Source organism: Podarcis liolepis, assembly GCF_965112155.1.
Source record: "Podarcis liolepis genome assembly, chromosome: 10".
NCBI lineage: Eukaryota > Metazoa > Chordata > Lepidosauria > Squamata > Lacertidae > Podarcis > Podarcis liolepis.
The window spans coordinates 38,681,111-38,707,264 of NC_139562.1; the positions used below are offsets into that span (position 1 = coordinate 38,681,111).

Here is a 26,154-nt window from a genome sequence, read left to right on the forward strand (position 1 = left end):
TTTTAGGTTAATGTAAGAAGACTGTACCTTCAGAATAGGTAACTGCATAAAAATACATACTGGAAAACTTCATCTCTGCTATTTTTTTGTTTGCTTTGATGCAGACTTTTCACTTTGTTTGTGTCAATACCTACCATTCTCCTTCATGTTGCATCTAGCTCAACACTGTCCATACTGGGGTAGCCTATGTGATATGCTCCAGATATTGTTAGACCGAACCTGGGACATTCTTCATGGATAGCATGTGCTATACCAGCTACCACTGAGCTACAACTCCTGAGGCCTGTAATTTTTTTTCTGCTGCAAGGACATGTAACTCCCCATCAGGTTGGTTTCTATGAAAACAGGAAGTCATGGATAGATGTGTGAATAGATGAATTTTCCTTTGGTTCATTACTATAGATTTTGGCATAACGTAACATGAAATAGATCCCCATTATGAATTTTCTTGACCCTGGTACCAGTCTTATCTCAGTTGTGTCCTAGAAGGCATCAGGGAGAAATCCTGAGCTCCTAATACTTTGTGTAAAGATCAGCAAATATAATCTGGTTACCAGCAAAATGCTAAAGAGCACCTCCAGTTAAAGGGTGGTTGCCACACAGACAAATGGTTTTTTAGGAATAAATAGGGAAAGTATATTTAATACTGAAGTCCTGGGTGTAGGAAACTACAAAAGAACCAGTGGGCTGTATGAGTTTAAAAAGTGAGGAACTTGACTCACTCTAACAAAATAGCCCCCAGCAGAGTTTAAATACACAAGTATATGCACTGTTTGTGAAGTGTGGGGAATATATGTTATTAGACTTTAAAATATCTCATTTCAGACAGTTACAATATGCTCCTCCATTGCTCCCATGTCTCTACCCCTTTCTCAGTGAATAGACCCCACACTTTAGTAAGTTAAAATGCTTTACTTACATAATCTGAAATCTCATTCATGTGTCAGCCAATGCTACAGCAAAGTTAATACAGGTAAAAACTTATTGAGTACAAAGTTTGTTTCTAAATATGGAAACTGGGCTTGGAGTGGAGAGCAGGCATGTCCATTTGCTCACATGGCACAAAGAAACAAGAAAAAAACAGGAAAAGAAAGTTTTACTTCCTCCCTCTCTGGAGAAGATGGAATGTCATCACTGAGCCTACTCTAGAAATTTAGAACTCCATGGTCTTTAACTGCTTCACATACTAAGTAGCATTGTTAGGCTTGACTGAAAATCTTTAGTTAAAATAACTTTAAGACAGGAAACAAACATAGATAGTTTCATCCTTGCTCACAAGGATTATATTCCATAGAAGGATGTTTTCAATAGGGCTTTAATAAAAGCACAGACACCCCAGAAGGCTGCAGAGTGCAGACAGCTGGAGAAATTATTTGTAGAAATGAAAGCAGCAAAACAAAACAAAAATCCCAACCACAACACAGTCACCAAAAGTAAGGTAGATGTGACAAAGACCCTGAACCCCACCATTATGAATTTGACTGAAATTTTCTCACTTATTTGATAATTTTAGAATCCAATTTCTTTTCTCATTAATTGATGGGGAGTTGTTGGAAGAAATGTGAAGAGGTGATGGTGGGGTTTGGCACAGCACTAAATCAAAATGAGTTATCAAATAGAATAATGGTATATTGTTATCATAGTTATTCACGATTTCTTTCATTCATTCCATTTATAATCTCTTGTTTCAGAAGTTTATTAAAATTCATTTTAATTACACATAAACGCAATAAGTTAACCTCTCTTTTGAACACTACCCATATTTCATAAGTACATACATTTTTTCTGTATTATGTTCCTTCATTTAAATTATAGATCAGTTATACAGTATTCTAACACCTAATAATAAATGTCATAAACTGAATAATTGCTAAAGAACTTTGGAGGAGATAGATATTAAAATAGGATCTTTTGGTCTTCTTTGTTGTTAGATTTTTCTATGGATAAAACTCACATAGATTTTCTCCCAGTTTAGAGCAATTAAGGAACTGATTGTTTCAGAAGACGTTTCTGAAAAGACCAATCACAAACCCGTTTTCTAGTGTGGGTACGTTTCCCCATCCCCTTCCTCCCTGAAATACAACTCAGGAGATTTTGCTCCGGAAATGGGGTGGGCAGATCATGAAATTCCAGAATAGGGTTCCTCAGCCTCCCACAGAATCCTTTGCAAAACTGATACAGGGACTAAAGATCCCCATCAGAAAGTCTGCAATGAAAGGTTTAAATAGCCTGTATCCTAAACCAACAAATCATGAATAGCAAATTCTCACTCTTTTAGATATCATCCTAGCTATTTCTAAAACGAGTAAAAGAAATCTGTTGGAAAGTCTTTGCTGCAGGGTTGCTCTGCCAACTCTCTGGAGCAAATCTGCGGTGTTACCTATGCCGGAAACTTCAGAAGGAAGGAGGAATCGGCAAAAGATGCTTCCCCTCTTGTCCATTTATGGAGTCCATGCTGGAATCAAACTTTGTGTCATGAGTTGAAGGGCAGCATTGGATACAATCTATTGCTTTTTTGTTACTCCTTTCCCCCCCTTTGAAGCCTGCATTCTCTCCTCCTTTCAACACTAGTTATTCTTTTACCCATTTCATTTCCTTCTTTTGTGAAGCTGACGAAGCTCGCTGCAAGAGTTGCAGGATAAACTTCAAGGCAGGAAACAGAATATATATTTCTCCCTTCCAGTAGACATCTGGCACTGCTAAGAAAGTGAGGGTGGGAATGTTCCTTTTCCTTTGCCCTCACTGCCCTTGCTATTTTTCTGCATCCGTATCTGATTGCCTGTGACAAGCTCTGTGATTTAGGTGATGATAATCTTTTTCATCATCATCTCAGAGACAACAGTGTGTGGTATCATGGACAAAATTGCAGCAGTTTCTACATCCAACCAGGTAATCCCTGTGATTGGGGGGGGGGGATAATAATCTCTTTCATCATCACATCAGAGACAGCAGTGTGATGTCATGGACAAAGTAATAGAATCATAAAATTGTAGAGTGGGAAGAAACTGAAAAGGTTGTCTAGTCCAAACCCCTGCAAAGCCAGAATCACAGCCTTTCACAGAGCTTGCCAGAGTCAGCTGGACTAAACAGCAGTGAGAACCAATGAGGCCAAAGGCACTTAAGGTATGGAAGGAGAAGGAAAGTGGTGCTATATAAGAGCAGCATTTGAAATAATCCAATTTTATTAACAAAGAAAAAAGAAAATGCTGGAAATAGCTTTTTTTTAGCACTCTCAAAACCAGACACAAAATTTGGGCAAATATATAACTCTCAAAAATGCACATCTGCAGAATCTTTTCTCTTTACCTCCCAGACTAGCAGCCTTAGAATGCTAACAGGCTAGTGAACATTAATTCATCTTCAAATTATACAATTATGCTTTCTCCCATTTCCTAGCAGTTTGGCACTACTCTCTCTCTTTATTATCATCATTTATTATTTAAAGTGCCAGTTGCCGGCTCTCCTTTTATATCCTTGTTAATATCCCCAGGGTCTGAGTATGTATGAGTGACCATAGCTTTCAGATTCTACAGAAGCATTTTTATATCAGTTGCTTCTAATTCAATTTTAATTCATTTTCTTGTAAACCAAATAGTGCCTGTGTTTATGGATAAATCACAGAGGGACGTCTGCTTGCTGATCTTTATTAGGGGGGATTATTGTTCTGTTGCCTAGTGTTGTAATTATTGAAATAGATCTGGTTGTCCAGTAATAATGGTTGCTTAGCCAACACCAGACTGATCCTCCACTGCTAAAAAATCTGTTTCGGAAGACTTTTTTTTTTTTTTTTTTTTTTTGCTGGATGGCCTTCAAAACCCTAAGTATGAAAGAACTTATTTAAGAACAAACTCCTGTCTTCTCATCCATTGCGTGCTGATCACTTCTCACCTAAACCAATGGATTCAAGTTACAAGAAAGAAGAAGAGTTTGGATTTGATATCCTGCTTTATCACTACCCTAAGGAGTCTCAAAGCGGCTAACAATCTCCTTTCCCTTCCTCCCCCACAACAAACACTCTGTGAGGTGAGTGAGGCTGAGAGACTTCAGAGAAGTGTGACTAGCCCAAGGTCACCCAGCAGCTGCATGTGGAGGAGCAGAGACGCGAACCCAGTTCACCAGGTTACGAGTCCACCGCTCTTAACCTCTACACCACACTGAAGATTCCAAGTGAACATCAGGAAGAACTTTCTGACAGTAAGAGCTGTTTAACAGTGGAACAGAATCCCTCAGAAGGTTCTTGATTCCATTATTCATCCATTTCACGTTCGTTGTTGCATGGAAATTGTCTGTTGCGTGGTAATCAAGCTAATTACATGGCACCGGTAGTGGATGGTGGTGTGGTGCAGAGCTCCATACATGATCTCCTAGCAGCAAAATCATTGCTGCTTACCAGAGTGAACCTCCAGGGACATTAGACCAGTGGTGAGCCAGGAAGAAAAGTGGACAGAGCAACAGATGCGAATTTTACCTTTGTATATTAGGCTGCATTCCAGTCATGGAAAGCCAGAGGTTTCCATCCATTCAGGCAATCAAGTCTTATTATTATAGTTCAAATACACATTCCAAGCAGGCAAAAGCATGGAGCTAGGTGAGTGAGGGGTGTGACCTAAGGTGGGGGCTTTACAGGAAGGAAGGAAGGAAGGAAGGAAGGAAGGAAGGAAGGAAGGAAGGAAGGAAGGAAGGAACAATAAAGCGTTATGATATTTATGGGACACATACACTATCTAGAAATTTGTTCACTTCACTTGCAATCCCTGTACCATAGACATGTGGAAAGCCTCTTGGAATATGTGAATCTTAACAAAATAATTTTAGCTTCCGCTGGGAAATCTACAGACATTTTGCCTAAGCAAGGCCTTCCACATTCACTCAGAGGAATAATAAAATAATAATAATAATCAAATTTTATTTATATCCTGCCCTCTCCAGCCAAAGCCGGGCTCAGAGCGGCTAACAATAGTAATGGCAACCATTTTGCTAGAGTTCTGTGAGGATTGCCAAAGGAGGGGGTCAGGCTGTGCCCTGGCCAAAGGCCTGGTGGAATAGCTCTGTCTTGCAGGCCCTGCGGAAAGATGTCAAGACCCACTGGGCCTGCAAGACAGAGCGTTCTACCAGATCGGAGCCACAGCCAAAAAAGCCCTGGCTCTGGTTGAGGCCAGCCTAACCTCTCTGTGGCCCAGGACCTCCAAGATGTTTTTGTTTGAAGACCATAAGGTCCTCCGTGGGACATACCAGGAGAGGCAGTCCCGTAGGTACAAGCGTCCTAAGCCGTATAGGGCTTTAAAGGTTAAAACCAGCACCTTAAACCTGATCCTGTACTCCACCAGGAGTCAGTGCAGCTGGTATAGCACTGGGTGAATGTGATCCCGCAGCGAGGACCCCGTAAGGAGTCTCGCCGCAGCATTCTGCACCCGCTGGAGTTTCTGGGTTAGTCTCAAGGGCAGCCCCACGTAGAGCGAGTTACAATAATCCAGTCTGGAGGTGACCATTGTGTGGATCACAGTGGCTAGGTCAGGGCGAGAGAGGTAAGGAGCCAACTGCTTAGCTTGGTGGAGATGAAAAAATGCCACCTTTGTTATAGCTGCAATCTGCGCCTCCATGGAAAGGGAGGTGTTGAAGATTACACCCAAACTCTTAACGGACGGTGCTGGCATAATTGTGTCCCCGCAAGAGATGGGAGTTGCTCCCCCCCAATCCCATATCGTCCTGACCCAGCCAAAGGACCTCTGTCTTCAGAGGATTTAACTTCAACTGGCTCCCACGTAACCATCCAGCCACAGCTTCCAAATATCTGATCAGCGTGTCTGGGACCGAGTCAGAGTGGCCATCCACCAACAGATAGAGTTGGGTGTCATCCGCATAGTGATGGCAGCCCAACCCAAAACTCTGGACAAGCTGGACGAGGGGGCGCATAAAGATGTTGAAAAGCATCGAGGAGAATATCGCACCCTGTGGCACTCCACACACCAAGGAGTGGCATGACGACAGTTCCCCCCCCAAGTGCCACCCTCTGTCCCCGACCAGAGAGAAACGAGTGCAGCCATTGAACGACTGTGCCTTGGATCCCCTGGGCACAGACCTGAATATATAAATATATAAATAATAATAATCCAACCTAAAACAGTTTTGATGTAAGAAGAGACAAATGTGTAGTATCACAAGGAGAGGTGTGAAAGGCACCAGATATCCATGACCTGTAGTTCTGTTATATAAGCAAACAAAGATTCCCGAGCTTGTGATGTTGCTGAAAAGAGGGCAGTTTCAATCCAACCCTGGATCTAGGATAACACTGAAACCACCCTCAATAAGTAGATAGTCATAAGTCAGCACCTGCAGATGTCAAAAAGAATCATGAAAATATGATGGGAAGTCTACATCAGAACCATAAATATTTGTAAAAATTAATGGCAAATTTTCCATCTTACTTAAAAAGAAGAATATAACTGTTGGAGTCCTTAATTTCATTCTCCAGTTACAACGCAGAAGGCTTTTTGGCATAAACCTTATTTACCCAGTTCTTGCCCAAACTATGTTTGTCTGTCTCGGTGATATGGGTCACTGAATGAAGGCTGTGTGTGTGTGGTGTTTTGTTTAAGCTTAGTTAACACTTGTCTCCATTTAATGGGACCACCCAAACACTTAACATAGCTGTGTTCTTAGAAAAATGCATTAATGGAAGCATGTAATGGGGAGGAAAGCCTCTTTAATTTCAGCGCTTACTATTTCAGATAACTAATTTAAAGCTGTTTAGCTGATACAGATCTTTCACTTTTGGCTAATAAATGTTTCTTATGCATCACTGAGATGGGTCAACGAATGGATGAAAAGAATGATTTTTCTTTGATATTCTTCCCACCCTCCCACCATGCAAATACATCCAGAATGCGGACAGATTGCTTGGGCTAATCACTGTCTTCTTCAGTATTTGGTTAAGAGATGAGCATTGATTATTGGAGACTTCTGGAATATGAAGAGGAATTATAAATGGGGAGTGAATAAACCTCAGATATTGCATGGATCAGATTTCAGTCCATTGGTCATTTTATGTAAAGCTTTGTATTCCAGCGATGTCTCTGTTGTGCAGAGAAGGCCAAGCCTCACAAGAAAGGCCTGTCACGAATAAGATGGAGGAAAATGGTTTTGTTTCTTACACCTGACATCTTGATTGCGCTATAAATTTCACCTCCCCCCATCTAGAGATGAAACCTATTACTTTGCCTTGCATGCTTAAGTGGAAGATCTGTGTGTGTGTGTGTGTGTGTGTGTGCGCGCGCGCGCTTCTACTTCAGGGGACACCAGCGAGGTCCATAAAATATTAACAATGAAAGCTTTGAGAATTACACGTATCCCTGGCTTTACCTTTCTTTCATCAGACCTGGAGCTTCTTCGTTGTAACCTATTTTTCACATATGATTGGTCACAGAACTGCTATTGAAACCAAATCAAAAGAGAACTTTGACTACAGCACGGAAGGGGCTTTTCTTTGCAAAGTGGTGTTTATTTGAAATGAGCGTATCACAATCTCAAAGAAAGGCAGAGGCAGAGGAAGTTTTAGGGTGGCACAACTGGTAGAGTTTGACAGGGCACCATGCTGCAGGGGGTGCCAAAACAATGATGTAGAATGGAATGCAAGAGGCATGGGGGGCGCGCGCTGAATTTTAGCATCGCACAGGGTGCCGCTCAAATTTGAGAACCCAAAGTCTGCCACTGACAGGGGGCACTAAATTCCAGGGGAGGGGAAAGAATTCTGGTGAAGGATGTTGATCCAAACCATTGCTCAAGGCACCCAGTTTGTATTAAGTTCACTTTTAAAAGCAAATCTACCTCCTTCACACCTTCTGAATCAATACCTGAATCAAAGCACAATCATCTTTTGAAATTCACACTGCTCTGAATTTTATAATTCAGTTCTCCAGCAAAGTCATGTGCCTCAAAGTGCACAAACTAGGGGAAAGTGTGCATAAAAACAAGATAAAAATGCATTAAATGTGGTTACGTGGTTTTGTAAAAATGCAGGATTTAGGGGAAATTGCATACAAGCAAATTAGGAGAGATTCATATTAAAATCCTTTGATGCACCTTGGCTTAATTCCAGACACCAATCTGCCCCAGCCCCTATTTCAGGCTTACCCAAGTGTTTTAGCCAGATTATGACTCTTTTCCTTTCCTTTATTATACTGGCAACAACCACTTGTTTTCTCTATGTCACTTTCTTTCCTAAGAACTGTTTGGTTTTTACCCCAATTATTAAAATGATTTTTTTAAACAAAAACAAAGGCAGGAACCACGAGAGCTGCCTTACCCAATGTCCGACTATGTGTCCATCTAGCCAAGTATTTTCACGATGTGGGACAACAGTTTACTGACGGATGAGGGACTCATTCAGAAATCACACTCTGTTGATTATAACTGGGCACCAAAGAGTCTGAATTTTGTAATCAGGCATTGAAGATAGTGAAGTGTTTTATGATTGGCAGGCAAAACACCTCCATTTGCTGAGCTTAATTCTGAAACAAGCCAGGGGTGGTGGTGATCATTCACTAATTTGTATCCTTCCCTGAATGATAATATTACTCTTGGTGATTAGACTGACACCATTTTATCACCCCAAAACTTGGCAGGGAAAAGAGAATTCGCAATGAACTTCCCAATCAGATAGTTCTGCTGGGCAGGCATTTATCTGTTGCAGGTGTCTTCCACAGAAGCAGAGGTCACAAGGGCTGCTTTTAGTGGAAGAATAATGGCTGGTTTGCATAGCTCTGGCATAATATATAATACTAGTGCTCTTTTAATGTACACTGACATAGTCTGTCTGTTCAGGGCAACCAAGAGCAGCATTTCCTTTAAAGGCCAGTTCTGAGGTAATGTTCTTGGTCCACAGAAGAATACCGGCAAAGGAAAACACTTTGCGGACTGTATGTCAGAATGGCATTGCTTAGGGGAATTAAAAAGAAGGAGGGGAACTCACTGGGTGTGTTTTTTCTAAGAAAAAATATACATAAGAAGAATATAAAGATTGCTGAGCCCAAATTCTGCTTATCTTGGAATATATGAATGAGAAATGTCCTGAGAATTATCACCAGTCTTACTGAAGTTAGTTTTGTTTTCCTCAAAATGTACTGGATGCTTTTACCAAGGGAGGATCTTTAAATTCATCTTGTGTCGTCCCCCCACCACATTATAAGAAAATTTTGTGCCAATTCCAATTCCATTTCTTATTAGCATTGTATTTGAGTGGTAGGCTTCATATGCACAATAAATTTAAATGCACATTTCCTGAGCCAAAGAATCCTAGTAAAAGTAGTTTGTTAAGGGTGCTGAGAATTATAGCCCTGTGAAGGGTAAATCATAGTTCCCAGGCTTATAGGTTGTGGGAGGAGATGTGATTTAAAATGTATGGTGTTTGCCCAGTCAAAATTACTCAAGAAGAGTGTTTGGGATTCCTTCTAATTCAGTTCATTGAATTCAGAAGTGTTGGAATCTATAATCATTTAGGGGTCATATATGGGCCGTATTCCAATTGTCTGAAGACAAAGGTAACCACTCTTTTACTCATCCTCTGCATTCTGCGTAGTCAATGGTAGAGAAGATAGCCTATTCATCCCATCAATACCCCATTTATCCATTCACTCACTGTTCACTGTCCCCACAATTAAAATTTAAAAGAATTCATAATCCAGTTTATCACCAGCAAAGGGAAAGTCATAGTTTTGTGAATAACTGAAGGTAGATTCCCCTGCCTTGTGAAATAATTGGGTAAAGCTATGCAGTGGACTACAGATCAATTATGTGCCTTTCTGTGAATTTGCAAAGACCATAACGAGGTTGATTCACTAGATGAGTATGAATATCACATCACTTGAAATATTCATGGGAGGCTCATTGTAGGTAACACATCCTTCTAACTATCTCTTTCACTCTCCTCTAGACACTCCAAATGAGAAATAACTGTGTTGCTTATTGAAACATGAAGTTTTCAGCATATAGTCTAATGCCTTCAGGCAACAAATTACCTAGTTTGTAACGTAGCAGTTCACAGTGATGTATTAACATGATTAAAATAAATCTGGGCACATGTGGATAATGCACACGAGTATTAACAGGTTATGCAACTGGAAATGCTAGCAGATACAAAGCCCCTTGGGGTGGATTTCTTACTGCAATGGAAATATTTTGGAACACCTTGTCTGCCGTTGTAGATGCTGTTGTACTAAAGAATCATCAGTAAATAGGGAGTACCTAATCACTGAGCAGCTTCATAAAAATGACAAGCTTTTCCTGCAGGTGCCTTGTCCCATGATAAAAGACTTAAAATAAGTCTTAGAAATCAATAATCACATCCTATATAACTTGGGAAGCTAATGGTACTCATAGTGTGATATCTTTTACATTTAATATTGGCAGCTCTGCACATCCAAGTCACTAAAACTGATCGGTAAGCGAGAGCAAGAAGGAACACCTGCGGAGTGCATGGGTTTGGCTTTTTTCTTCATCCTTTTGATCAGCACTTAGGCACTGAAAGTCAAGATGCTCTTTCAATCTAAAACCCCCACAGCAGAAGAATCAGATGAAAAACCAGAATGGGGGAAAAAAAGAAATCAAAAGAAGCATGCTTACCCAATGAACACACCAAAGCTATAGAAACTGCATTGCACCTGCTCCAGCTCAAACATTTGAGAACAAGAGACAAATCGCAAATGGAAAATGTTATTGGGTATATTCATTCCAGTTGCTGCCTTGAACAAGTAGTTATAAAACCAAAGCTGGAGCTCTGGTTCCTACATCACCATTCTCTAACTTTCGGGCTGTATGTTGCTTGAGTTCTCCCCTCCTTTCTTTTTGAATTTGGAGGTGCCGTTCTATCCTGGTGTATACTTGCATGACAGTCCGTCTTGAATTTATTGCTCAAACAAATGTCACACATTTACTGTTGATGGTCCTGATTTCCATGGCTATGGCAATATTTTTGATTTTTGTTCTTGCAAGTTACCCAGCATCAGAACAATTGTAAGTCAGGTGCAGTGGTTGAATTAGGACTTGGGAGACCGGGGTTCAAATCCCCACATAGCCATGAAGCTTACTAAACCACCTTGGGTCAGTCACAGTCTCTCAGCTTCACATACCTCATTGCAAAGAGGAGGAGGATCGCCATGGGATGTCACTTTGAGCTCCTTTAAGGAAAGGTGGGATATCATCAGCATCAGCATCATCTCATTTTCCTTACATCGTGCAAGGAAAGAAATTGTAGTCCCTAAAGTTTGCAACATGTTCTAATTGGATCACTTGCATTTGCTGCCTTCACAAACTTATATCACATTTACTCTCTTAATAGAGCCATTTATGTTGTTGCCTTCAAGGCTAGCTGCAGAGATGGATCCCATAGCAAAATAGGCAGATGGTGCATTTTAATTCATTAGTAAGTAATTATTTGGATGAAATGTGTAACAAAATGACACTAGGCATATGAAGACAAAAATTATCTATGATCCATCTGCAATAGATTCATTATTTTTTTATATAAAAAAAATGCCAAGTCCTTCATTTACTTTGTAGACTACAGGATTTGTCTGCTAATTTTGGACATCTTTTTTCTCCTGAATAGTCTTTGCCATTCTTTTTTGCATTGCTGCTGACAGTGATGTTTGTTCAGACTCAGAAAAACTCCATCTGAAAGAGCGCGAATTAACCTTCATGTATAAGCTTTGATTTATGATTTATTCAGTTTGATTGAAAATGGAGGTAGAATTTCAAGACTTTAGTGCAAACTTGCCCAAGGGTTAGATAGCACCTTATCGTTCCAGTGAATAAGAACAAATATTTATGTGTATCACATCTTCTTTGATATGTATGGAATGGAATATAATTTATTACTATGGAATTTATGTGAAGCTACAATGTAAGATTTCAGCAAGAAAAAGCCCTGAAAGAATAATCTCTTGTAATATCTTTCCTCAGAAAAACAACCATGGGTGTATGTAAACAATCATCCACCTTTTCACTTTGAAAGGTTCATAGCTCAGGGCTAGAGCAAATATTTTGCACCTAGGACATCCCAATCCCAAACTCTGGAGAACTGCTACCAGTGAGTGTCAACAGTGCTGAATTAGAAGGACCAATGGTCTGATCACAATACAGAACAGCTTGCTGTGTAACTATGCCTATTAAAAATGAATAGGCATGAAACCTAATGAAACATATGTGAATTAGAAACATGGCTCAATTCATGTTCTTAACCCATTCATCCTTGCTGCCATCTGAAAGAGAGCAGTGGCTGTTCCAATATATTCAGTTTTGTATAGATGCTTGCCTCATCTCCCTCCTCTAACAGTAGAACATTTGCCTAGGATATGGGCACAATTCCAGTTTAGTCCCATTATTTGCAATGTGCTGACATAACTGCTGGCATACCTTCTCCTTGAGGTTTATGCACTGGGTGAATAAGCTGAGGGACAAGGATGTTCCTCAGCAACTATGCCTATTTGAAAACGGTTCTTTTGCCACCTTCCAAATGGAGGCACGCTGATGAAATTCTAATATTCCACCTTATTGGAAATGGGTATTAGCTCAATTACACTGCCGCAAATGAAATCCCAATCTGTTCTGCTATGTACAAATTAAAACATCTTGAACATGGTTTTCATTGATCCCCACAGAGCTTAAGAACTGATGATATATATATGGAAAGCCCCGTGCAGTGACGGGTGTCTAAGAAATGATACTTTGGATTTTAAAACAGCATTAGATAAGAGTGAGATTTCTTAGTTATACATGAAAGACTTTATCTCAATGTATAATTAATCTGTTTAAAGCAAAAACAAAAGTTTTTCATGGAAAAATTGTGGATCTTTCTAATGGTACTCTGACACTGAAATATATTGTCGGGCTTGGGTATAATGTGAGACAAATCAGATTAGGTGTTTGTGTATGAGAGTGCAGTATTTCCAGTTACCGGTATATGCACAAGGATACCATTTCACTAGAGGACAATTACCATTCAGTCCTTGTGTTGGGCGTGGTAGGCTCACAGGAAGATTCATAGGTATGTGGTTGGGTTTATTTATTTTTCTGTTTATTGTTTTAAAAACACACACACACTGCCTTTCTCTCTTAGTTATCAAGGCACTTAATACCAGGGCTGCTTTTCAGCCAGAACTCAGTTCCAGCACCTCTCAGGAGGACACCATTTCCATTATAAGAGAACAAGGGAGGTATTCGTGGTGAGTTCTGACATCTCTTTTTCTGGGAAAACAACGCTGCTTAATATAATTATTAAACTGATGCTGCTCTGCTAAAAGATTCTCCAGCATTTATCTTAACCATTCTCTATCAATCTGTGAGGAAAAATAATTGCATTTGAAAATTATCAAAGAGAAGAGAAAACTTTGGTCAAATTCACATAGGTGGGGAGCAGGGTTTTGTTGTGCTTGCCTCAACTCTGAGGTGCTTGAGGGGTGTCTGTGAGTGTCCTTTAAATTTTCAGATCGACTCACCATTGGTCTGCTCTTTGAAACCTTCCTGAGTGCTTGTATCTCAATCAAACCTCAGGGGGAAATATCATGACCTAACTCCTCCTATGGGGCTTTTTCAGATCAGGAAGCTTAGGTAGCCAGGAATGCTGCAGAGTGCTAGAGAAATGTTTACTGGGACAAAAACACATACACCACACTTAACCACCTCACAATGACAAGGTAAGCAAAACAAAAAACAAAACCCTGCACTCACTGAAATTCTTGAGAAATTATAAAGTATTCTATGGACGAGACAGAAACATGGAAACTTCTTTCACAGAAGATGACAACATGATAAAAATTGGTGGACAGATTTCAGCACAGCACAGTACTAAATTAATCACCTACACACAGTGTAGATTCCTTTTTTAAAAAGTTGTTTAGGACTACAATTCTCATCATTCCTAGATGAGGTGGTCAAAGATAAAATGAGTTCCATCCTAAAACATCTGGAGGGTAGCAGCTTGGAGAAAGCTGATAATCTAGTGCATGATACAAAAATCTCTGGTTTTCTTTCCCAAAGGATATGTTAATGATTCAGTTCAAGTTAGCTCAAGTTTGAGAATAGATATGAATGCAAGCACATAACATCACCCATAACACAAATGGAACATCCACTACAACAGGTTGAAACCTTAAAGTATGGCAATTAACGTCACTGTGTGAATGTAAAACATCTCACTGTAATGGGACATAGTAATGTACTCTTGTTAAAATAAACCTAATGATAGTTGTCTTTCCTCCCCCCTTTCCATTTCCATTTCTTTGTATCATATGAAATTACAATGGGAAACCTGTAAACAGGGATCAGCTTCTCCTTTACTTTTCATATTATTCTGAGACTTGTTGTCTTTGATGACAGTGGTGATAAATTAGTTGAGTTTACATTTGGCAAGCCATGGAATGCATTTAGAGTCATTTGCTTTCATAATCTGCAAAATAAAATAAAATCATTATTGAATGCAGGTCAGTGAGCCAAGACTGCAGCCTGCGAATGAAAGCAACATTTTATATTTGGAGACTTATTAATTCTTTTTATTTCATTTTTTTACTTCCTGAACCCTCTGGCTGCCATGACTTTGCAGTAGTCTGGGAGAGTAGAATCCAATACTGTAGATGAGATCGTAGATCAGAGTGTCAGGTGGTTGTGGGCAATAGAGTGTCAGTAAGTTGCCTTTTGTGTCATACATTGAGCACCCCCCTCCCTCAACCCACCACAGCTTCCCTTTTCTGCCTCTCCCCTTTCCAGCCCTGCTGTTCCCCTCCTGCCACACCCCTTCTGTCTTTGGCCCTTCACCCATAAAGCTAAAGCAAGTATTCTCCAGTATAACAGCCTCCTGTTGTCAAAAAAAAAAAAAAAAAAAACACCAATGCAAACCTTTGAAATTGATTGCCTTTTAGAGCTTTTCTGTAGGCCAGTACAGGGAGTGCACAGTTCCCCACCTACTTACAAATCGGGCAGTGGAGATTGTTGTGCTACTCTGCTGTGATTAGCATCTAAAGGGATGAAAAGTGGAGAATGACTTTTGGGTTTTGTTTGCAAATGCCAAGCTACTCATGAATATGCTTTCCCTCAACAAGGAAGCAAATTTTGACATATGCATTGGAAATCACGTCTCAGATCTGGTGAGAACTTGACTGGCACCTCCATGTTAGAGCTGAGATTTGTGGGAATGCTGTGCTGCCAAAATGGACTGCTGCCAATCACACATTGTCCAATTGTGCAACTGATGGCAGCTCCAGAACACTCTGAAGACACATGTGTAAGAGCTGTCTCAGGCCAGCTTGTTTTTGTAGCCCTTGATCCATCTAAATACACATGAATGTTCCAGGGTTTTCCAACTCCCTTCTATGCAGAGACGTCCCCAGAAAGCACGCTGGGAGAGTGTGGGAGGAAATGTCCTTCATGCAACAACATGAAAAAGCACCAGTTATGTAGTACCCAAATGGCCCTTGTTTCAAAGTTTGTGAAAGTATTTTAGAATTTTTTTTTGTAAAAACTTGGTGGGTTTTGAAAGATCTAACTATGTTCCATGTGCTTTTTCCAGCACAATTGATTCTTTGCACCATGTATCCATGAAGTACAGGGCTCTCTTGGGAAATAATGTAAAATAGATTAGGGGATTAAACATGAAGAAATTGGTTTCCACTGGCTATATTATTAATCTTTTTCTAAAATAAGTTTTTCATTAAGACCTTTTATTGAACACCCCGACAGAAGCTTCCTAATCAATAAAGGAATTCATTCCAAAAAGAAATAGGGAGGGGTGGATAGAAAATGATGCCCATGGAATTGGCTCTAGGTTAATACATAGATTTAAAAATTAGTTTATTCTCCAAAGAAAAACCAATTGGCAGTGAGTTTCCATGGACTCAAAGCAACATAATAGAATATAAATCGCTTTCAAAGTGCTGACTCTCTTGCACACTTGTTTAATGTGGAACATATTCAATTCTGTATGGATGTAATGCATACCAAATTTATCTTGGTGGTGTCTGTTTAAAAATAATAGGTTCTACCCTGGACTCATTAAACTGATAACTATTAAGTATATTGGTTGAACAGATGACACTGGATCATCTCTTGTGCAATCAGATGGAGTACAATAGGATTGGCTTGGTTTCTGCAAGGGCAGGGAGTGCATAATTGTAAAATGGATTTCATTGCCCCAAATGTCAGCTTAATTTAGCTTTACTATAGAGAAATAAATATGTGAAGCTGCTAGAATGAATCACTACAGCTACAATGATCAGGGCCGGCCCAATATTACCGCACATGTGGTGAACAAAAAAGAAAGGTGTTCTCCACCCTGCCCTCCCCTGGGAAGAAGGTGTGAGTGAAGATCTACATCAGGAACAAGAGTGGGAAGAGACCAGTAGCACCTCCTATTCACCAAGAGGCTGTGTAGGAATAACGGAGAGAACAGGAGGTTGAATGCAGGTGAGCTGTGCAGGAGCATGCTGCCAAGTGTGCTTGAAGCAAGCTGCCGGCTAGCTCTGCAGAGGCTCCTTTTATTAGCAGAAGTCAACAATTGGAAACAGTAGTGAAAACGCCCTGAGCTTAACGTATTTCCATCTACGCACATTTCCAGCATTAGCAAATACACGTGTCAGCAGGTGCTTCCCTCAAATGTTCCCCCTGATACTTGATTACTTCTGTGTCCCCCGTCATGCTCCAGCCAAGCGATATGTCTAACAAACAAATTGTGAGAGGACGAAAGGTCAGGGGGGAAACCCTGTTTTCTAGCCAAGAAGGCAAAAGGTCAGGGAAAGCAGGCGTTACGCTCCTTGACACACTGTTGCATGTCTGGTGCGAGGTTTGCCTTTGCAAAGTGGAGCGTTACCTCCACAAGGCTGCTGTAGAAGTGGCATGAGGGACATGCCAAGGAGTAAGTAGGCTCATCTGACAGCTGCAGAAAGCAGCAGGTGAAACATTTACTGGAGGCTCGATCTGCTGCCCATGTGGATCCTGCCACCGATGGCAGTTACCTCACCTTGTGGCATGCACTCAAAGTTTGGGATCCTACATTTTTGTTCTTTCTTTGAAGGAGAGTTCCATGCCTGGAACTATAGTCTGCCGTAATGGGAAAACTGGGTTAAGTGGCAGTGCCATCCAGCACAGGATTTGAGTGCTAGCTCTTGAAAAGGTTGCAGAGCAATTTTAAAGCTAATTTATGGGAAGTGTTGACAGGTGTTGTGATCATTCATTTTTGGCATGACTCATTCCTTAGGGGTGATTTTATAAATGCTCCGTGCCCTTAAAATAAGGATGGAATAGAAGATGACATATGCACATGACAATCAATGAAAGGCAAATCAATTAAAATGTCAGATGAAAGATGTGCGCAAAGGCAATTAAAAGAGTGACAAAGTGTAGTGGTGTCTGCAAATAAAGATTACATTTCAAAATGGGTAGAGAACTTTGAAGTAAATGAGAATGTGGACTTTAGGAAGGTGTCTGTCCTGAGTCCACTTTTTAATGCTTCTTCCATTAACAGAAGAAACTCCTGGTACTGCTTCTATTTGGGGGGCAGAAATAATCCACTCATCCCTACATTTTCTGGCATTATTCCCACAATTCTTAGCCACTTGATGACATTTTCCAGTCTGTTGTATATTGGTAAAAAATGTTCTGCTCTTTGCTGATAAATATTATCAAGCTTTCTCCATAGGACAAAGAGTAATTTTACTGGAAGTCTACATGTGACCATGGACCACAGTTTAATTTGTCTTAATTTCCAGTTCAATGCCAACAGTAGCTGAAAAATTAGGTCCTATATTTGTCAATGCATGCATTATGGAAAAACTATGGCACAATATTGAACACCTTCACATACATTTCCTATTATCCTTGTAAAGGATTGTGTTGCTCAGGTGGGTATTTTTAAGCATCCTCCCACTGTCTGGAGCTGTCAGTTGGTGAAGGTGAGATAGTACATAACCCTGAGGGCATCGTGTGCAGTCTTTTAAGAGCAAAAGAAGAAACATAAATTGGCCAAGCACAAAGGAAGGCAACCATAGCTGCTGACAAGTGCAATAGGTTGATACTATTTCAGGAAGAAGCATTTGCAAAGTACTGTAAGCAAGTTCACAAGTCTTGCAACAGTCTCTGAATGATTTCGTAGGTGGAACATGTCACTTGCTTTTGATAAGCATTTATTAAAGCTAAATGATGCTCGATATTTGTTTTACAACCCAATCCTAACCATGTTTACCTCAGAGCAATTTCCATCAATGCAAAATGTTACTTCCAAATTAGTATGCTTAGGACTGCAGTGCTAGGATTTTTGATGCTGGCAATTAAGCAAGGCTAAGACAAAACTAATTATTTTATTTTGTACAAACGTTGAGCTGCATCAAAAGCCCCACACCCATCTGACAATTTCCCACAGTGTCTGTGACAGTGTTTGCAGCATTGTTCCAGCTTCTTCTCAGTTTCTTTCTCAGTTGGCGTTGTTTGTCTTCAGGGGCGTTGTTATGCAGGCAAATACAATTGACCACATAGCTTTGTGATGGCCTTCAGTTACGGTGTGATACCCACTTGACTGAAATCATGGATGGATGAGATTGATGGCTTCAGCTACTACAGTGGTACCTCAGATTACATACGCTTCAGGTTACATACGCTTCAGGTTATAGACTCCACTAACCCAGAAATAGTACTTCAGGTTAAGAACTTTGCTTCAGGATGAGAACAGAAATCGGGCTCCGGCAGCGTGGCAACAGCAGGAGGCCCCATTAGCTAAAGTGGTGCTCCAGGTTAAGAACAGTTTCAGGTTAAGTACGGACCTCCGGAACGAATTAAGTACTTAACCTGAGGTACCACTGTAGTGCTCTTACTCTCAATGGACTTTGTTTGCCTTCACTGACATCACCACATGGCCAAGATGAATGGATGTGTAGCATTGTAACACCATCTCATTCGCTATTTGATCATTGGTTGGCTGGGGTAGCCCATGTGATTAACATAGGAATTAGAATGCGGTGGGTGCAGGGGAAATGACAGAAGCAGCAAGGGATAGGGAAAGCAATGTCTTTGATTCCTCCCCCCCCCCCAAGTACCTGTTTCCTCTGAACAGAGGGTGCACACACACTGGGGGGCAGGGGACAGAGAGTGAAGGAGCCAGCCACAGCATTCCAGCTCTCACTGCTGACTGCAGGCACCCCCATTCCGGTGCCCCCTCAAAAATCAAGAGTGATGCGCTCCTCCAACTGGAATCCAGAAGCACAAGGCCAATGAGAGGAGAGGATGCAAAGAAGTGGCTTTGGGCACTGAACTGGGCTGCGTTGGGCTGCCTCCTGGTAGTGCCTCTAAGACAGAGGTAGGCAACCTAAGGCCTGTGGGCCGGATGGGGCCCAATCGCCTTCTCAATCCGTCCACGGACGGTCTGGGAATCAGCGTGTTTTTACATGAGTAGAATGTGTGCTTTTATTTAAAATGCATCTCTGAGTTATTTGTGGGGCATAGGAATTTGTTCATTCCCGCCCCCCCCCCCAAAAAAAAATAGTCCGGCCCACCACATGGTCTGAGGGATGGTGGACCAGCCCACGGTTGAAAAAGGTTGCTGACCCCTGCTGTAAGAGATGTGTCAAGCACTGTAGGACAAGCATGATGGGGCTGTGTGACTGGCTCTATAGCAGCAGCACTGCTGCTGTCCACAGAGCCACTGTCCTGGATCTTGCTGCTACTGGCACTGCTGCTGCTCTTGTGGTGCAGGCGGGAGACCGGCCAGCTGACGCCGTACTTGGCGGGTGTGACCCGCACCACCCCCCATGCCTGTACTCCCAGCATGGCCCATCCTGGTGTCCCTCTTTGTGAGCGTTCGTTCCTCCAATGCCTGGAAAAGGAATGCTGGAAAATGTTGAGGGTACCTGTGTGGGGCTGCCTGCTTCACACCCCTTCAAAAATTCATGCCCAGGACCGTGGCCTCTATGGAAGCCCCCACACTGCATCCCTGCTTTCACCCTGACCACTGTTGGATTCAGCCCCACCACCAGATGCATGTGGCACATGGCAAATTACCACTAAGAGAGGCTTTGAGGCACCAGGCCAGCCCACAGCCACAGCAGCCAGAAGAGACAGGAATCCCTGCCATAGGAAGACACCACAGCCCATTTGCTCCAGTTGGATATCTTGAATTTAGCCTGCCTGCACAATTGGGTCAAGGGTGGGCAGGCCTGTGGTGGGCTCCCTCCTAACGGGTGGGTCTGACTGGGTCCAACAAGGACTCCATTCAGGTCTGCTCCCCAGGGATAAAAACAAGCACACCTCACACATGGCACCGCAAGAAAGCAATGTTTCCATGACAACATCATGGGCCGACCCATCTTTGAATGCCACTGTGTTTAATGTGGTGAACAAGTAGGAAGAGATTGAAAACTCGGGCCCTGTTTCCATTGGGGAACCTCCCCCCCCAAAAAAAAACCCCTCTACATTTCCCTTGAATAGCCACATTTCCTTTAATTCTGGATAAAATGACAGAGAGCTACACTAATGGTCCTAAATATGTGACGAAAAGGGACTGTTAATGTAGGAGGAGCTTTGAAGGATCCAGACTGCTGATGTGCTAGTGTGGCTGAGTACTGGTGAAGTACTGAAGAACCAGCAGAAAAGTTGCTCTCTTACTTGAGTGATGAGGATGGGGCTTTGACATGGTCAACCCCTAAATACCACCAGTGTGTCAGCGAGGCAGAGCAACAATTGAGCCATAAATTGTAAAGATATACAGTCCAGAGCAACACATATAGAGGCGGGGGAAATAGTGCATGTCAGTGCCATGTAGAGTTTATGTTTTCCAGCTCTAACTCTTTACCAGCCAAGTCTTTTTAAAATAGAAGGCCAAGCCAAGAACACCAGGAGACATTCTAATTGTACATGTTATTTTGAAACTGGCTGGGTTGCCTTGTGCTTATTTGTCTTTTGGCATGAACTTAACAGCAAAATTATGTTCCCAGACATGCACTTAGGCCACATCAAACTGTTCTTCATCTTTGGACAGCTTTAGCATTGCAGCCCAAATTAATTAATTAACTTGTGTTCCTTAGTTTAACTCATTCTCATTGTCTTTGTCCCATTATTCCCAAGTGCAGGAGCAAATTAACATTTCCATTTTTCTCAACCCACACACCCTCCCTCTACTCTGAGGCTTTTTCTTTTCTTTGCCTGTGCTTTCTGCCTTGTTGCAATTTGTGAATTTTTTTTAATTAAAAAAAATAGAAAATTCAAAGGAAATGTTAATTATCCCATGTTTCACTTTCCTGTTTAATACATAGTCATCTCATTACTTGATATGGGACTCATGCCTTTAGGAGCAGAAACAGACAGTTTTCATCTTATTCTTTCAGGTTTTCCTCCTCGGCAACAGCAAATAAAAAGAAAAAAGAAAAAGAAATCCATGTGGGTTTGGGATTCTGATATAAACTTTTCCTATGGATTCCTCCATGTAGGGAAAGTGTTAAGTCAGATTTGGCTCTAAGTGTGCTAAAAAGAAAAACAGGTGATGCATTTAGATAACCTACTGAAAAAAGCAGTAGGGCAAACAGAGCTAGGAAAGAAGATAATATGCATCCATGCTGCCATCTAGTGATTATAAAAGTACGAATAAGCTTTTTGACACATGCAATATTATGCTGCACCATACCTATGACATTGCCGTTTCAAATAATAATAATAATAATAATAATAATAATAATAATAATAATAATAATAATAATTTATATCCTGCCCTCCCCAGCTGAAGCCGGGCTCAGGGCGCCTAACAACAATAAAATAATACAACATTCTAAAATCATTTCATTATAAAATTAATTCAAATCAAATTGATGGCAACCATTGGGCTAGAATTCTGTGAAGATTGCCAAAGGAGGGAGTCAGGCTGTGCCTTGGCCAAAGGCCTGGTGAAACAGCTCTGTCTTACAGGCCCTGCAGAAAGATGTCAAGTCCCGCAGGGCCCTAGTCTCTTGTGACAGAGCATTCCACCAGATCGGAGCCACAGCTGAAAAAACCCTGGCTCTAGTTGAGGCCAGCCTAACCTCTCTGTGGCCTGGGACCTCCAAGATGTTTTTGTTTGAAGACCGTAAGGTCCTCCGTGGGACATACCAGGAGAGGCGGTCCCATAGGTACGAGGGTCCTAGGCCGTATAGGGCTTCAAAGGTTAAAACCAGCACCTTAAACCTGATCCTGTACTCCACCGGGAGCCAGTGCAGCTGGTATAGCACATCCTTGATATGGCTCCAGCATTTTATTTATTTATTTAAGCACTGAACTTTCCAGTTGTATCTGATAATTTTCTTTTCAGATGTAGCTTTTCCAAACAAATCTTTTGCTGCATTCCCACCTCCCGATAAATATCTGTAGATTTCTGAAGGCTGCTTTGTGTAGGTCTTGATAAAGACTTATATATGAACATATAAATGAGGCCTCCAGATGGGTGATAATTCTGGGTCAGTCTTCTTCATGTGTACAAGGTTCTTTTTTGCAGTGTCCACACAACATTGTTGTCATCAGAATGCCGTTTCCTATTCCCGCCCCCAATTTTATTCAGATTTACCCTTTCCAGGGGAAATCCAAATACAGTTTTAAGACTCACCTGTGATATCTCGGTGAAGCCTTTGCATCTCTCATCTGGAAGCACCCTGAACAGATTCAGGTCTCTCGCATGGAATTTCAAACTTGTTATGGGACTCACCCTGCTACACTGCAGGGTAAAATGACCTATTTCAGGTAGAACCATGTGAGAGAGTTCAATGAAAGCTGGATTTTAAAAGCAGAAAACAACTAGCATTTTTGTCACCAGCTATAAACATTCTTTGCCAATATAGATCTGTATAGTAAAAGCTATGGTTTTCCCAGTAGTGATGTATGGAAGTGAGAGCTGGACCATCAAGAAGGCTGATCGCCGAAGAATTGATGCTTTTGAATTATGGTGCTGGAGGAGACTCTTGAGAGTCCCATGGACTGCAAGAAGATCAAACCTATCCATTCTTAAGGAAATCAGCCCTGAGTGCTCACTGGAAGGACAGATCGTGAAGCTGAGGCTCCCAATACTTTGGTCACCTCATGAGAAGAGAAGACTCCCTGGAAAAGACCCTGATGTTGGGAAAGATGGAGGGCACAAGGAGAAGGGGACGACAGAGGACGAGATGGTTGGACAGTGTTCTTGAAACTACCAGCATGAGTTTGACCAAACTGTGGGAGGCAGTGGAAGACAGAAGTGCCTGGCGTGCTCTGGTCCATGGGGTCACAAAGAGTTGGACACGACTAAACGACTAAACAACAACAACAACATAAACATTCTTAAGGCAAAACTTCTGCTTCAGTTGCTTGCCATTTGTACTTACCATGCCTTGTTTGCATTCTTACTGTTTTTTTTACTAACTGCTTTCAAACATTCACTGATCAATTCCCAACACTACAGTCTAGGTTCAGGCCCATACAATTTGACTAAATTTTGTAGAGATGAGTAAACAATTTCAGATTGGAGAAACATAAATGTTGGCAGTATTTTGCTATTATTACTCTGGGGCAGACATGGAATGTCTGTGCCCTGCATGTTCTTCCTTTCACAGAAGGAGCAAGAAAAGAACGTTTGTGCATTTTTGTTACCACTGGTAAGACCTTCGCAGTGGTGGCTTCTATCCTGTGGTATTCCCTTCCAAAAAATATGCAGCTAGCTTCTGATTTTAAAGAAAGTTTTACAAACCTATCTATTTTTGCAGGCTTTTCATTGCATGTTCTGCTGCTATGGTTTATGGCATTTTGAAGTGTTTTTGGCCAAGCCTTGTCCAATCCATTCATTCTTTTATGATATTTAGCAATATCATTCAATTTCTATCAGCCCTAACAAGCAATAGTCAGGGGTGATGCAAATGGTACTTCAACAACATTTGGATGGTCAAAAGCTCTGAACACCTAGTGAATTGTGCACGTTTCTTGAAAACCACCTTGTGTAATATGTAAGGTGTCAGCCATTTTTTTAAAAATGATGGCATAGTGTTTTAGACACAAGCTATATTTGAGAGATCAGTAAGAAATTGGTGTGATGTCTTTACACTGGATATTATTATTATTATTATTACTTCATATGTCAAGCTTTTCCATGTTTGTAAAAATTAGGCTATAAAATTCAGTTTATGATTTCTTAAATGACATGAAGCAGCTGACAAAGACACGAAGAGATGTAAGAAATTCTGAGGAGCAAAAAGTTTTGTAGTGTTTTTAAAATTTCACCTTACCAATTGTTTCCCACAAGAGTTTACAGAAAACCTAATTTCCCTATATTTTTCTCCCTTAGGAGATGCCCTATGCCTTTCTCCATATGAGATTCACACTGAATTATCTGGACAAAATGAGATGCTTGAGAAAGCGATCTGCAGTTTCCTTCCTAGGAGTCCTTGTCATCTGCTTGTTGTTCATGAACTTATACATTGAAGATAGCTATGTCTTGGTAAGTTTGGTGTATGGAACAAACTACCCTTTAAAACTATTGGATAACAAAAATAAATGCAGGTATGTGAGGGTGGGCATTGTCCTCTCCTGTGAGTCATAAAATGTGTGATAGCTTGTCCAAAGGGACAAGTGTGATAACTTGAACTGTCTGTGGACTGTGAGACAGCGTGAACAATTACTTATTTGCTGAAGAGATGGGTCTGAAAGCAATGATGGCATTGCCTGTTGGAGCCTTCTCTTCATTTCTGCATGATTTATTGAGCAAATGTGAAGCCCTGAAACATCAGCCATGCTGCACATCTTGAGTTCAGAAAAAGATGGAATCTGCCCAAAGCCCTAGCAATGTTGGCCATGGGAAAGGGGTAGAAGGTTTCAGGATACTGGATGCTGAAGCTGCAAACATACAGTTCTGGTTTGTCTTCAGCTGGAGTCATTTAGAATCCTTCAGCCACTTCCTAAGTGTGTGTGTTTTTATTGGGGGGAGAACAAACGGCCATGTTGGCTCTGACCAAAGGTCCATCTATTCTCTTTCCAATGGCAACCAGCCAGCTGCTTCTGGAAACCCACAAAAAAGAGACAGTATGAAATGGATGGGCTGTGGTTTGTCCTCCACATTTGCCCACCCAAGATGACTTTGAAGGGAGGATTCTCCCAACTTAGAAGAACTGGGCAAAGTAAATAAATTGTTTTTCCAATTGATTACAAAATTCCTTGCTATTAAAACACCACAGAAAGGATTCACTTTTGTATATGGCTGTTCAGGCTTCAGCCAGCAAGGCATTTCCAAGTAAGAGAACCCAACATTTGGTCCTTTTTATTATTTGTATTCTGCTCAGCTTTTGATATATGGCTTCTTTTTGTGGCACCATCTGCATTAAGATTGTAGGCGGGATTTTATTTATTAACAACCCCTAATTTGTGATTAGATGTGATGTGGCTTATACCATATTTTCTGTCAATCTGGCTGATGCCTCCTTTGGTTTGCTAATTGCTTCAAAATCCCACAGTTACATATCTGGGATTTTTTATTTATTGTGGTTTATGCTGTTTCTGTTTTGCTTGTCTTTAGATCTTTTTGTGAACTTCCCAGATGGCATGATGTATTGTGCTTTATTTGACTTCTTTATAATAAAATGTGTTTCCCCTCCATTGTATCTTTCAAAACAAATTTGGCACATCTCATTGCTGAGCCTCTGCTCTGTCTAGTTCTTTCGAGATTTTATGGTTCATTCAGTGTCTGAGATTAGACATAATGAGAAGTAATGTTTTGTACTCACCATAGTTAAGTTCACACATCATGGTCTGAACTTTCAGACAAGCTATGATCTAGAGACGCTTTGTGGTTTTTGTTAATATATATATGGTACAATTTAAGACCATGGTTGCAGATCCTGCTTTGTCAGTGCCAAACAAACCACAGCTTGCGAGTAGACTGAAGCTCAAATGTTAAAACAAACCACAGTTTAGCTAAACAGACCATGGTTTCATGTTACATCTGAGTTTATCCTATATATTAGGGTGTTGGAACTTGTCACTTTTGTTGTTGTTCTTCTTCCTGGACTATCTGATATATTTTATGTGTCCCTCATAATAAGAAAGACTAATGAGAAAGCTACATACATTTTTGAGAGCTTCCTTTCTCATAAATTCAAATTCATGAGAAAAAGAATTATACAGATTCCATGGATCAGTTAAATC

The 26,154-nt window shown here is 41.0% G+C and overlaps 1 protein-coding gene across 3 annotated transcripts in view; it reads left to right on the top strand.

Moving 5' to 3' along the window:
• MGAT4C (MGAT4 family member C) overlaps positions 1-26,154 on the top strand; it is a 287,250-nt gene that overhangs the window by 248,589 nt on the left and 12,507 nt on the right. For all 3 annotated transcript variants that reach the window (XM_083463101.1, XM_083463102.1, XM_083463103.1), the window contains one exon: positions 24,302-24,454. In XM_083463101.1, coding sequence (XP_083319227.1) covers positions 24,302-24,454 — 153 coding nt within the window. The remainder of the gene's footprint in view (positions 1-24,301; positions 24,455-26,154) is intronic.